At 48.4% G+C, this 13229-nt stretch overlaps 1 protein-coding gene across 1 annotated transcript in view; it reads right to left on the reverse strand.

The window, feature by feature from the left end:
- Positions 1-679: 679 nt before the first annotated feature.
- RAB40C (RAB40C, member RAS oncogene family) overlaps positions 680-13229 on the reverse strand; it is a 38133-nt gene continuing 25583 nt past the window's right edge. The window contains exons 5-7 of the mRNA XM_069809589.1: positions 5988-6065; positions 5360-5582; positions 680-3802 (exon numbers count right to left, since the gene is read on the reverse strand). Of these exons, the coding sequence (XP_069665690.1) occupies positions 3522-3802; positions 5360-5582; positions 5988-6065 (582 nt within the window). The 3' untranslated portion in view covers positions 680-3521. The remainder of the gene's footprint in view (positions 3803-5359; positions 5583-5987; positions 6066-13229) is intronic.

A 13229-nucleotide genomic window follows, 5' to 3' on the forward strand; every position in this document is an offset into this window, starting at 1 on the left:
CTCCACCCCATGAGCAAACCCCCCTTCTTTGGGGCTCCTGGCCCCAGCCGATGCCTCCCAACACCAACCCCAGGGACAGCCCAATGTGACACGGATGCTCCGAGCTCCCCGCGGCATCATCTCCATTTCAAAGTCACATTTATCGCAGGCTGACTTTCCGCTTGTTCCAGTCTGGGTAGGAAGGGTGAAAACTGCCGCAGCACTCAAGTCCTCACTCCCCAGGATTACCCAGACCCAAAGAGGCAATTTAAGGCTTCGACTGTACTTGCAAACCCCATCCCCCTGAACCAAGGATTGCGCACAACCCCACGCAAGCTGGTAAGGAGCCTGGCTTCCTACAGCCACCTACAATACTGAATGTGTTGTAGACTAGTCTGTGTTTTCTTAGAGCTACACCACCCAAACCCCAGCAATTCTGTGAGAATCAAGACTTTAATAAGAACAGATTTAGCTTCTGCATGCATAGAGAAGGGCAAAAGCCACCAGAGCCAGGAATCATGACTTCTAAGACTCCCCAGAAAACATAAAAGGATTTATTTTGTGGATGATCTGGAAGTGGCAATACGCACCTGCACCGCAAGCAGCCCCAAATCCCCAGTTTTGGGCACAACTACCACCTTTTCCCTTCAACCTCTTCCCAGCCCACGCAAAAATTAATAGAACTTCTCCACCTTTCAACTGGTAGTTCAAAACAAAAAAAAGACTTTAATTTATACAAAACAAAACCATGTATAATCAGTTGAACAACATTGACTGTACAAAGGAATAAAAAAATAAAAGGATAGTCCAAAAAAAACAACTCAGGAATGGTACAAGTGTTGGAGAGCAGCTACAGACTAGTGTTGACATCAGATGCAAGAATCTTTTCCTTTTAAATTATTAAAAAAAGTTTTTTGCTGAGCAATTCCTCTAAGTAAATCTTTCATCCTCACTGGAGACTGGATCTGTTGAGACCTTGGGGGGGGGGTGGGGTGGAAAATCAACTGCAGGGAAAAGGCATGGGGAGGTGTCACACATGGCAAAGCCAAACCAAGCAGAGGTACATCAAGTTTTTCTAGACATGCAGCAGCTTTGTGATTTCAGAAAGGAAACCTTCGTCCCTCTTCACCCCACACACCGGTGCCCAGGAGCAGCCCGGCAAAGGGACCCCGCGGTGCCCAGATGATGTTTTTCCAGGAGAAGTCGCCTTTTGCAGTGCCGATCACCTGTTGGCTGTATATCCCCAGGCTGCTGAGCCAGCGATTGTCTTCTGCTGTGTGTTAAGTGATGGGAAACAGGTGCCAGCCATCCCAGACAGGTTCTCGAAATCCCCTGGCCTTCGCGCCACCGCGCCGAGCTCGGCTGCAGCTTTGCTCTTGAGCCAAACCACCACTACAAAGGATTCTTCTCGCCCCTCCATCTGCCTGGGGTTTAATTCTCTCCTCGCTCATTTGAGCTGGGCAATAAAGCATGCTAGAGATGAGCCAAGAGACCTACCCCTGTACTGTATTTTGTTCTGCAGGGCAGGGAGGGGGAAGGCTCCTTCACCTCTCAGGTCGGCTCAGAAGCAAGGGGAAGGAGATGTCCCCCATGGAGAGATGTGCCCCTCTACGCTGCTTGAACAAAGCGGGTCCGTCGGCCGCGCAGGAGCCGCTGCGGCTTCATTCTGCCCATGCAATGCAACAAGCTGCTCTGGGGCATGGGGGGAGAAGAGCAAGCCCAGGCCTTGAGGAGTTGCTAACAACCAGGAGGAAGATGGCAGCACTGTACCGGCTAGTCTCCTCACTGAGGAGACCAGCCCAGCAAAAGCAAAAGCAGTTCACTTTCTACTATGCTACTCAAAATCTACACGTCCCGGCCACCTATGAGAATCTGTCAACATAGCTTAGTCCCACTGCCAAGACCTGCTTAGCTTTTGGAATAAGGGCTAGGTGTTATTTCTAAGTTTCCAGGTGAATTTCCAGCACAGATCAGCCATGGGGCAAAGCTGGGGAAGCGCATGCCCTTGCTTGACAGATCTTCTCCCACAGCACATGCACATCTCAAGCTCTTGCCGCTGAGCACACACGCCCCTCTAAAATCCAGGAGCGGTCCTACAGAGCAAAGCAGTTTGCTTTCCCAGTTTTCTGGTGCTACCACAAGAGCCGAGCGCATTTGCCACAATGGGACCTGGGGGCTGGGGTCCACTGTTCCCCCACACAAACCTCTTTCACCTTCCCAGTCCCTGGCTCCTTCACGCTCCAGTGGGAAAAGCTGCTTGTGTCCTTTCCCCACTTTCATCTAGGAGAAGCCACAGCAACGCTAGCTCAGGCAGAATGTCCTTGGAAAAGCAAAGCAAGAAGCAGCCAGGATTCTGGGGCTGTCACGCGGGATGGCATTGCAGATGGAGGGCTCTGGAAGCGATGGCCGAGGTTTTGCAGCAATAAGGGACAAAATTCAGTGTTCTTCCTCTGCTTTAGGTGCGATGCTTCTACCTTCTGCTCCTCAGTCCCACATCAGCCATAGATCAGAAGGTGCGAAGCGAGCAAGGCATCAGTCTGACCTCAGAGCTGTCTCTTCATCCTGCCTGCCGAAAACAAACCCTGAGACCCTGGCCTCTCCGCTCTGCCCCTCAATCCACTTACGTCCCACCCTGCCTTCAGCACTCACAAGTTTTAGCGAATGATCAGAATAGAGCAGCTTGGGGTATGTTACACACAAATTGTTCTTTCCTTCTGCATACGTAGTATTTAAAAAAAACCAGCACAAGCCCTGGTGGGGATTGAAAGTCTCTTAAAGCATCTGTATATTTTCATCAGAAAATCCTCCACTTCTCCCCTTTGCTGACACTGGGAAAGTTAATCCAGTGCTTGTATTTACATGGCTGCATAAAATTTTCCCTGACTGCTTCTTAAAAAAACCCTTAAAAAACAAGTGATATATATATATATGTATAATATTTACATAAATAAACGAAGAAGGCAAGCAGACTGCTTCCCTCCCCTTGCCTTGGTTTTTTTTTTTTTTTTTTTTTTTTTTTTTTTGGCAACAGCAGGTTAACATCCTGGTGAAAACTGTCATTAGTCCCCTGTCCCCATTTCTTTTTTTTCTACATCCAATGATCACTATTGCACCAGCAATCTGTTCAGGAGTCCAAGAGTTAAAGTTGCAGCAGAGACTCTCCTTGCCTACTCCCTTAAGCCTCTCAATCTTCCATTAAATCCATTTCTCCATTGAGACTGGATGAGCTTTTTTTCCCCTTCCCCCCTCCCCAACCCAGCAGCTGCTGAATTTTCCACCCCAGGCCAAGAGGCAAAGCCCAAAGCATTCTTGGAGGGTCACTTGGCAGAGTCCTCTCCCTGCCAGTGCTGTGAGATCCAGCCGGCACCACGCTTCCTATGCGAAGCCAAAACGTGAGCCCATTCCTAACGCTTGTGCGTGCCATTGGAAAAGCAACCGCGGCCCATCCAAAAGGATCCAGTCGAAAAGGGTTAAGTGTGCAAACAGCTGTACATCGGTGGGTGGGTGTGGATACGTTAGAAGCTCACGGCATGTCCATCCTGCTAAGAGATCTTGCAGTTGTTGCGTGAGCAGTTCTGTGGGGGGCTCTGGGGCGGACGAATTGATTTGGATCTCTTCAAGCTGTTACCTTTGCTGCTGCTCCCACCCCCACTGCTGGCCAAGGAATACGACCGGCCATGCATCATCACCGCGTTCATCCCGTTGGCCATCGAGAAGGATTTCAGGTGACTCTTGATGGTGACGGGCAATGGCAGCTTGTCGATGAGGTGGACCGGGGTGCAGGAAACGATGGCTCGGCAGCACAGGTCCTGTAAGCTGAACACTGGTGGGAGAAAAGACAAGACGGTCAAAGGCCAAGAGATTTCAAGGGCTGCCTTCTTCCCACAACTATTCCTTATGCTGCGCAGTTCCTGCTCCTTTGGGGAGAGGCGTTAATAATGATTGCATAGGTGCCTTGACTAGAAAGCAGATTAGTTAGGACAAAAACTTAGGAAACCCCAGGTAAGCTCTGCTGCTGGAGGTTAGTGGCTTGCGAGACACCAGCTTTGGTGTCAACACAGGGCTTAGACACTGCCACCCCTTCTCTCTGCAGCAGTGCCTTGCTCACATTCCTGCCAGACACTTGGCTTCTCAGGCCATCGTTTGGCAACCAGAAGGATGTGCCCAGGGAAGGAGGCAACAGGGTCAGCAAGCCCCAAAGCAGGACAGTCTCACTTGGGACCTATTAAGAGAGCAGCAGCTACAGGGCTGGCTCTCTGCAGAAGACCTGCAGCAACAGAGATCCCACCAAGCCAGAAGAAGACTGCCCGTTCAGGCTTCCCAGTGTCCTCTTAGTTCAGTGTACATCATGTGAGCCTGCTCTGGGAAGTCTACTTGGAGAGGATTTCCCAGCAAGCAGCCACACGAGGGCACGCTTTCACCTCCAGCCTGCCGCGAAAGCCACGCTGCCTTTCCCAAGCAGGCAGCCCCTATTCCCAAGCAGGCAGCCAGCAGGTACAAGTCCTGCCTCCGGAGGAGGTTCAGGAGAGGTCTGCGAATGCCATGCAGCTCCTCCTGCTCACCATTCGTCCACGATGGATGACCTGGCAGCCAGGTCAGGGGCAGGAGCCCAGGCAGACAATTTGGTGACTGGGGCTGGCAACCAGGATTTTCCCTCCCTCGTGAGCAGGAGCTGAGGATCCATATGAAGGCAGGTCACCTCAGGAGTGCAAGTCTCCTGCTGCTCAGACTGCCAGTGGAGCACACTGCTACCTCCACCCAGGAACGTGGGACCTAAGACTATTTTGCTTCAAATGCAACAGGCTAAGATATAATGTGGAATCTGCTTGCAGTTTGCCACACTGCAGCACATGAGCCTGGATATATGGAATACCCCAGCCCACTGCTGCACACCGACAGCAGGGATGTGATTTAGTCCCTTTCAGCTCCTTGGGCTCACTCTGCTTCCACATCCCTCCAAAACAGGAGACACAGGCTCAGGCAAGGGTAAGGACAGAGGTGCTTACGCCTGGATTCATCCCACACAGCCATTTGATTGAAGTACTTTCAAGTTGTGAGCTTAATTGCCCTCAGCCTCATCCAGAATAAGTGGAGAGGTGTAGGATGCCCTGGAGCAATTCAGATCCTAGACATGCTAAACTGCCCTCTGGAGCTGCCCGTCCCACACCGCTGCCTGCTGGGTTCCTGCAGGCGTGCAGGCAGCTTGCTGCGGCTCAGCTTCAGCTTGTCCAACCTGAGGCGTTTCACCATGTCAGGTGCTTTCAGATCCCACAGTTACTAATAAACACACCTCCCACCTAGGCAGTCAGTCCTATCCCTCCATTTCAGCCCAGCCAGCTCTCATGCCTTCCCCATATGGAGCATCTCCCTCGCTACTGACCTCTGTTGGGTCTCCAGATCTTCTCCATGCCATGCCGCATGAGGACGATACGGGACAACTCCGTAAAGGACTCTATGACGTTGAAGTTGCACAGGGGGCTGACTTCAAAAAACGTCATGCAGTTCTTCTCCGCGTAAGCCCGGGCTTGCTCCGTTGGCACCTGCCGCTTGAAGGCGAGGTGAAGCCTGTTTCCCACCAGGATCCGAGGGACACCTGGGGCATGCTTAAACAAGGAAAAAAGTGGAGAAATCATGGCTTGTCCTTAGCAAGGGCAGCCTACACCCAGTATTCTGCTTACCGGCAACAGCAGTGAAGGGCAAAGAAATAGAAACTGCTCTGTGACCGAGGGGGACTCCTACATGACAAGTAAGACTAATTTATCCCTGCCACAGTCTGATTTAGAGGGAAGCTTCCTGTCTTTCTTGACCATTCCCAAGCCCTTTCCTACTACTCTGGATTTATACAGAGGTGGAGGGCAGACACTTGTCTCCTTGCTTATTAGTGGACTGCCATCATTTCCTCTCCATAGCAGAGCCATTCTTGTCCCCGTATCAGAGGTGGCACCTCAGGTGATACCTCCCCAAATTTTTGCTATAGACCACTGCATGTGTTCTTCCATTCAGCTTACCTCATCTATTTCCTTTATCCATCGGTCTATCCCATCAAAGGACCAGCGATTAGTGATGTCATACACCAAGAGAATTCCCTGGTGGAAGAAAATCAGGAGCAATCAAGAAGTGTAAGGGAGACACACCTGAAAAACCACCTCCATATGCAGAAACCAAAAGGCCAAGAGAGAGAACATTGCTCCAGCTGCACTATTTGTACGCTTGCTAGGGCAAAAATTGAGACACCAGGTCTGTAATAACTCAGTCCCAGACTATTAGGGAAAGTTTTACTCCTGATTTGGCTTGAACATCCACCAAATACTTTCCAAAGCAACAGTCTTTACACAGTCACCAAGGCAGTTCCTCCTCCTGCGTATCCGGAAGAACAAAACACACCCTCCTTCTGCAACAAATCTGATACAAACTCACTGAGGCAGAAACAAGTCTTTTTCTTTTCCCCTTACACAGAACCAGCTGCATTCAGTGGTAGGATGGTAGCAGAACATGACGAAGTTCATGAAGCATGTTTTCAGCACGTTTTCCCTCTCCAGAACCTGTCTCATTCTGTCGCCTCTTTGCTGGCAAAGAAAAAGTTGGGTGATGCCACTAAGCGACACAGCATCTCTGCAGGACTGAGACCTCATGACCAGGATCCACGCTGGGCTTTGCTGAAGGCAGCCGGTGTTGTTAATTGTCACTGCTGCACTGGCAGAGAACGAACACAGTACAGCGCTACTGGCAAACCCCAGAGGGTCAGATCAAAGGTCTTGCTGTAAGACGTTCCCCCAGGCCCTTTCTTCTGGCAACAGGTACCTACAGCATCCTCAGGCCCACTTCCATCTTCCCTGAACACCACCCACATCCACAACTCACTTCCCAGTCACCTCTCAAGGTGCAGCACAATAATGCTGGCAACCAGGACAGGCACAACTCATGTCAGGGAAGCTTGTGCCTGCAGCTGTGATGACATGGAGCAGCACCTCAGAGAGTCTCCCCCCTCACCCTGAGCTCAGCTAGCAGGATGCAGGACCACAACCAGACTGCTGGCCACCATTCTGGTCTGCAGCAACTCCTACCAAGTGAGCTTTTTTTGAATCAAAGTATTTCTGAGGACAGACACAAGGAAAGTAGGCTATGCACGGCCCTGCAGGCACACAAGTCAACATATCAGGAGCTGCCTCTCAGTACCGGTTGGGCACATACAGCATTTAGAGAATTGTCTTAAGCAGCAGCCTTTCCGCAACTCTCCCATGATTTTTCTGACTTCTTGTCACTCTCTTTTTTGCAATCAAGGACATTTCAAGTGACAACAGGCACTTCAAGATTACTTCACAGAATTGCAGTTGAAGATGCCCTGAAATGGGAACTACAGAGGAACAGATGACCTCGCACTGTGAGAGGAGGCACCCCAGCTGGGAATGCAGTGCTGAGTGAAAGGTAACCCAGCAACAGTAAGACTAAGCTAAAGGCAAAACAAACCAGCCCGAGCTAGACTCCAGGATTACAGATCATTTAGCAGCACGCTCGGCAGAACCAGTCTTCTCTGAATCAGGGGTGTCCTCCAGTAACAGCCGTCCCTACGGCAAGTCCCTAGCGCAAGCAAAAGAGATCTCAAGTTGGCAAAGGAAAGTCTCAGCTGGCAGCCTAGTCCTCCCTAGGAGATGCCTAGATACAGCACAGTGAAGGAGTGAGCTTACAAACTGCCTAGCATCTGTCCTGGTACAAGTCAGAGACCATCAAGCACCCTCACATACCAGTGGAGTTGCTCCTTTAATTCATTGAAATAGAAGATCCACTACACAGATGGGAAACACAAATTACCCAGTCCTCCTGAAACACAGCTTTACAATATTTGCTGCTACCAAAGCCCATGATGAACGGGGGGAAGCCTGTACAGAAGCCATGTACATGATATACCTCAAGTTTATGAAAAAACAATCATCAACATGAGATCTGGAGCACACGGGCATGATAAATGCCAAGACATCTGAGCAACAAAGGCACTTGAATCCTTATAATAAAGTCCTATCTTGAGCTGACACTTGAAGTGTTCCCCCCACTTGGGAAAGCAGCCTTTCTCCAAATATGCTGGGTGTGCCTCGACGTTGTTTGCCTTTCTCTCACAGCTCTTTCAGAATAAGCACCTCTCAAAAAGCCTGCCCAATGTCTTAATTTTTAAAAGTCTCGGTTAGAACAATTTGATTCTTGAGCTTTAACCCCAACCTCCTTGCACAGCTCTTCCACCCCAGGCAGTTGCTCTCCAGGAAAAGCTTGCTTTTTCTGTCCTTGCTGACCCTCCAACATCTAAGCATCTGCGTGTATACCATTTGCAGAAAGGCCCAACTGTACAAAAAAAGAAGGGGAGAGAGTACAAAAGGCAAGTCTTGCATGGTGGGTTGATTTTCATGTTTGACAGTCCAACATGAAGAGCGAGCCCTTCAAAGTTTGGTTGTTCTGAGGGACCTGACGATGAGTTTTCATAATTGCAGAAGTATTTGGCGGAGGGGGCACATGCATCTTCAGTTTCCTCTAAGGAAAGTCTGGAGCTCATGCCTAGACTCTGTAAATTTTTGCAGTGTCATTTTTAGAACAATCAGAAAACTTCATACTCAAAAAGAATTGGAGGTTGTTTTTGTTTTGGAGGAGAAGAGAATCAGTTTCTCCTAGGTTTAGGTAGGAAAAAGTAAGGAGGAACTAATGATTTTCCATAACTAAAAAATTCCACAAAACCAAAGATACTGTTTTTCAAGAACCCAATCAAACAAATACCTACTACCAGATACATCACATTTTAAATGCCTTTTTTTTTGGCGGGGGGAACGGGACGGGACGGACACGGACAGACACTCCTCCCTTTTTGGAGGGAAGAGACTCTGACCTTTTTTTTTTTTTCTCTCTCTCTCATTTTTGTTATGTTTGTTTTGACTTCTAGCTTCCCAGGCCGCACATGTGAATGAGTGAGTCAGGAAATAACAAAGCAAAAAGTTTGATGACCCCCTTCCAAGACAAACTGCCAGCAAGTTAAATGAAGTCTACTTCTTTTATTTCTGGATTGACAAATTCCTTTAGCCAAGAGAAACAGACCCAAGATCTAGTTTGTGAAGACTGCTTCTGCCAGAAATATGCTCTAGGAGGAGAGAGTTTTTAAGCTTGCTGGCAGCCACAGCCTGGATCGTCTTTAAATATGAATAAGGATAAAACATCAGCAAAAATGCAGACCCAAGTTCTCAGGAGCCTGGTGGAAGGTCAAGACCATGATTTCTAAACGCAACACACTGTCTGCCAGCTTACCCTCCAAGTCATAACACAGCTCCATGCATGCACATTTACAGTTAAGATTGTCAAGGAAAGCTTCCAAAAGGTCAGAAGACATCAAGGCCAAGCTGTCTAATGCCTTGCTTCTGTCCTCATCCTCCCCAGCATGGGTATTAAGACCCATTACTGTAACTCAGCAGAAGATGGAGGAAGCAGTCTTAAAAACCTCTGGCCAGCTCATGGTGCTGCCAGATAACCTCGTACTTCTTCCAAGTAGCACTGGCATGCTCCAGACACCACGTTTCTAGAGCACACATCCCAAATACAGTTTGTCATTACCATTTTCTCCCCTAGAGAGAACAGTACACAGACATGCACGCAGACAGGGAGCTGGCTCCATCTCTGCAGACAGTTCCAAGTAAGATCTGTCATTTTTTTCTTTTTTTTTTTTTTAAAAAAAGTCTCCTTTGGAATAATGTGCACAGAATTTTAATTTACTCAACTAGACAAATGAACAGTTTCCCTTTTGCAGCCTAAATTGTTCTCTAAGTGCCTAGATGGCTGTCAACACCGTAATATCTCCATACTTGTCAATTTTTAGTTTCACAAAGCACCTTTGTAAGTGTTATGCACCCCAGGTTCCCACAGCATGAAGTGAAAAGCTGCATACTCGGGTTCTCAAATCAAGGGTATTCTGGACCCCTCACCAACCCTCCAACAGCCTTTCTCCTTTTTCTCCTCAACCTGCCTACAGGCTTCCGTGTGAGGTGGAAGACAACTGGACTCATCCCCAGACCTGTCTCAGGGCTTTTCACAATTGATTTTCAAAGTTCATTTCCACTCTGTTTTAGTTCCACACTACTGGGATTGGCACGACCGTAAGCATACCAGCAACAGAAATTTCCACATGAGTACGTTGTGTAAAGAACAAGGAACACAGAGAGATCATCTGTTATTGTATCGAGCAGCACACGTAGACACTTACTCTGCCAAAACCCAAACTTGTTTTCAGCAGGAGCTTACACAAAAATCTGTCCACATAACCAAGGGGGGGGACAGCAGGTTTGAAGTATCATCTCTCTCTGCTTGCTGCAGGTTTAGACCAGGCTGATAAGCAATAAGCTTTTAAAAGTGAGAGAGAAGCAGCATGCTCACCCATCACTGCAAAGCAGACTCCTCCAAAGAAGCTTCTCATATGCTTTAGGAGCTGGATCTCCAGCCACTTGCACAAGCACACAAGAACACTGCTGGGAGGAAGCAAGTGCTCGCACAACTGCCAAAGACCTCAGCTTGGTGCAGTGCAGGTAGATGACAGGGTGGCCAGGAAAGCGTCACTCGCTGGTATTCTCCATCGATGGAAAAAAGCTATTGCTGAAGAAGGCTGGAAGACCCCTCAGACTGATTTCTCTGGCCCACAGGACAAAGTAAACCATAAACAAAAGATGCAGCACTGACGGCAACCAGAACACTTTGTCTCTCCTGCCTGCTCTTTCAGAGCTACGGTTGGTCATGGCTTTCCAGCTGGCACCTCAAACCTTGGCTCATGGGCAATTACATCCTGCTGCCAAACCATTTCCCAACAGCATAACAGGCTGCAGGGGGGTTATTTATCACCAAGCTTTTGATAAACATTTTGGCAGGTAGGGCAGACTCCTCCAGCAGCTGGACAACCCCATCAAAATGACCCGAGGCAGGTAAGGTATTTGCAGCAATCAAGCAAGCCGTAAGGTAGAGCAAAGTCTGCATCTCAGTCTGCTGAGCTGCCAAAAAAGCCACCACCTTCCTGCATACTAAGAAGCCCTGAACAGGAGAAACAGCAACTACTCAAATCACCTGCCTAAGCAGAACTCAACAATATTCATTATTCTGTTAGGGCTACAGCTTTGCTGTAAGATGGGAGCATTTGTCAATGTTGATTATGGCTTCCTGTAGATGGTCTGAAACTATTCATGAAGGACCTTCTGCATCACAGTCCGGGAAAGAGTTGGCAAGCCACATTTCCACTGGTACATGAGGACATCAGGAATGATACTGGCACTGCTTCTTCCTCGCTAGATCAGAAAGTGCCACCACAACCCTCTTTCTCCCCTCCATGATGACTCTTGGAATAGCTAGCATTTGCTCACAGCAGCCAGAAGAGCCACAGCTGCACACAACAGTTAAGATCAGCGTGCCAGCTCTGCTGTCGGTATGATTGAGAACTTATAACCAACTAGAAAAAGCCAGAGAACAGAAGTCCAAGAGCAAAATCAAAGATTTCTGAAGCACCTTTAAGCATCACTACATGCCTTTCACCATATGCTATGCTGCAACAATTAATATAAAAATCCTCCTGCAATACAGCAAGCTCCAGACTCCCCAGGTTTGTTCTGCAGGTTGCAACACTACTGGGTTTCCATCTCTACCCACCCCCGGCCCTGCAGTCACCATGACGTGGCTTGCACACTCTCCCTGCCCTACCAGTGCCTAGAGGCCAGTGCTCTGCTATCCCAGACACGATTGCTCCTCTTTTGCCCCAAAGTGAGACCCTGAAGCAATGTGGTCAGGACTTGCTGGCTCAACGGACCCTATGAGGGAAGGGATGATGAAAGCAGCTGTGATAGAAGGGATACTCAAACCCCAGGCAAGAAACAAGAGGGGATCCCAGGCATACCAGTATGCCACAAACCTCCACCTTGAGCCAAAGAGCATATTGCATGCCTAATTAGATCAGCTAGGCAGGGAAGGAAAGCAAGACAGATCTGTGATCCTCAAAGCAAATCCTGAGGCAAAAGCAGCTGGTCTGCCTTGGATGAAAGAAGGGACTGGTCCTCATCTGAAGCCAGCTCATCAAGGACAGCGAAGCTATTTTACTTCAGAAGTTTTCAAGAGGAAGAAGTTCCTCCTGAATATGAAAGCCACATGGCTATGTATCCAGGCAAGTGGTGCGGAGTCTAAATTGGGGAAGGCATTGAGGTGCTCAAGAAGAGTCCTTTGGGGAGGGACTAGCCTGAAGTCCAGACTGAGCAATGCATGAGGCTGTGCTGGGGGGGGAAAGGAAAACTCCTGAGAAGGTCTGCTCCCTATTTGGCGACTGTTTTTCCACTTTGCAACCTTTCCAGGGTTTACTTCAGAAGATGCAATTCTTATCACTACACTTGAGAAATTAAAAGGTGGTGGTGGGGGGAAGTCAGGTGCGCGTGGGGAAAGTTGGGTGTGCTTGCCTTACTTGAAGGCACTTTTCATACCAAGTATTCTCTTAAGCACTGGCTATTCAGATAGACTCACCCTGTTCTCAGACACCCCTGTAAGGGCTGCCAGGTTGCTGAGACCAGCCTCCTGCTCTCACAGCTAACCTGTCAAAGTCCTCTTTGGAAACTCATTCTTCAAGCTCCCCTTGTGCTCCTTATGGGAAGTGCAGTTCAGAGTCTCAGTCCTCTACTCAGTGAGAACCCTCTGCTAATTTTCAGCAAGAAGCTGCTCGTGGCCAGTTTATACCAAGCTGTTCTTGTACAAATATCACACTCCATTTTAAACAGTGCTTTTCCCACCCTGGCATCTCTCTCCTCTGCTGCATTAAATCTTCCTGTGCTTTTGGCTTGTTAGGTTCACAAAGCTGTTTCTCTTGCCTCCAACTGGTTTTGCATCAGGCTTCCTACAGCAGAAGTCTTGAAGTCTGATGATACCAAGAGAGGAAAGCAGAGAAGCTGAAGCAGAGAAGTCAGTACAGCACGCAGCATTAGATACATTTTGAAGAAATAACAGGACTTGTGAGCATTTTCAAGAAATAACAGGACTTGTGAGCATTTTCTCTCTTTTCCCCTGAGAATACACTGGGTTAAATTGTCTTTATGCTAAGGCTATGCCAGAAGAAGTTAGCTTCTGCACAGTGAAAACAACTGGAGGTGTTGAAGTCCATTCTCACAGTCATACAGGCATTTGTTATTCAAAACAAACAGTCCTCTTGCTTTAGTTAACCATTAAGAGTTTAAATTAAGATACTTCCCTCTTCCATTGAAAGATGTGGC

Source organism: Haliaeetus albicilla, chromosome 22 (genome assembly GCF_947461875.1).
Source record: "Haliaeetus albicilla chromosome 22, bHalAlb1.1, whole genome shotgun sequence".
In the NCBI taxonomy this organism is placed as follows: domain Eukaryota; kingdom Metazoa; phylum Chordata; class Aves; order Accipitriformes; family Accipitridae; genus Haliaeetus; species Haliaeetus albicilla.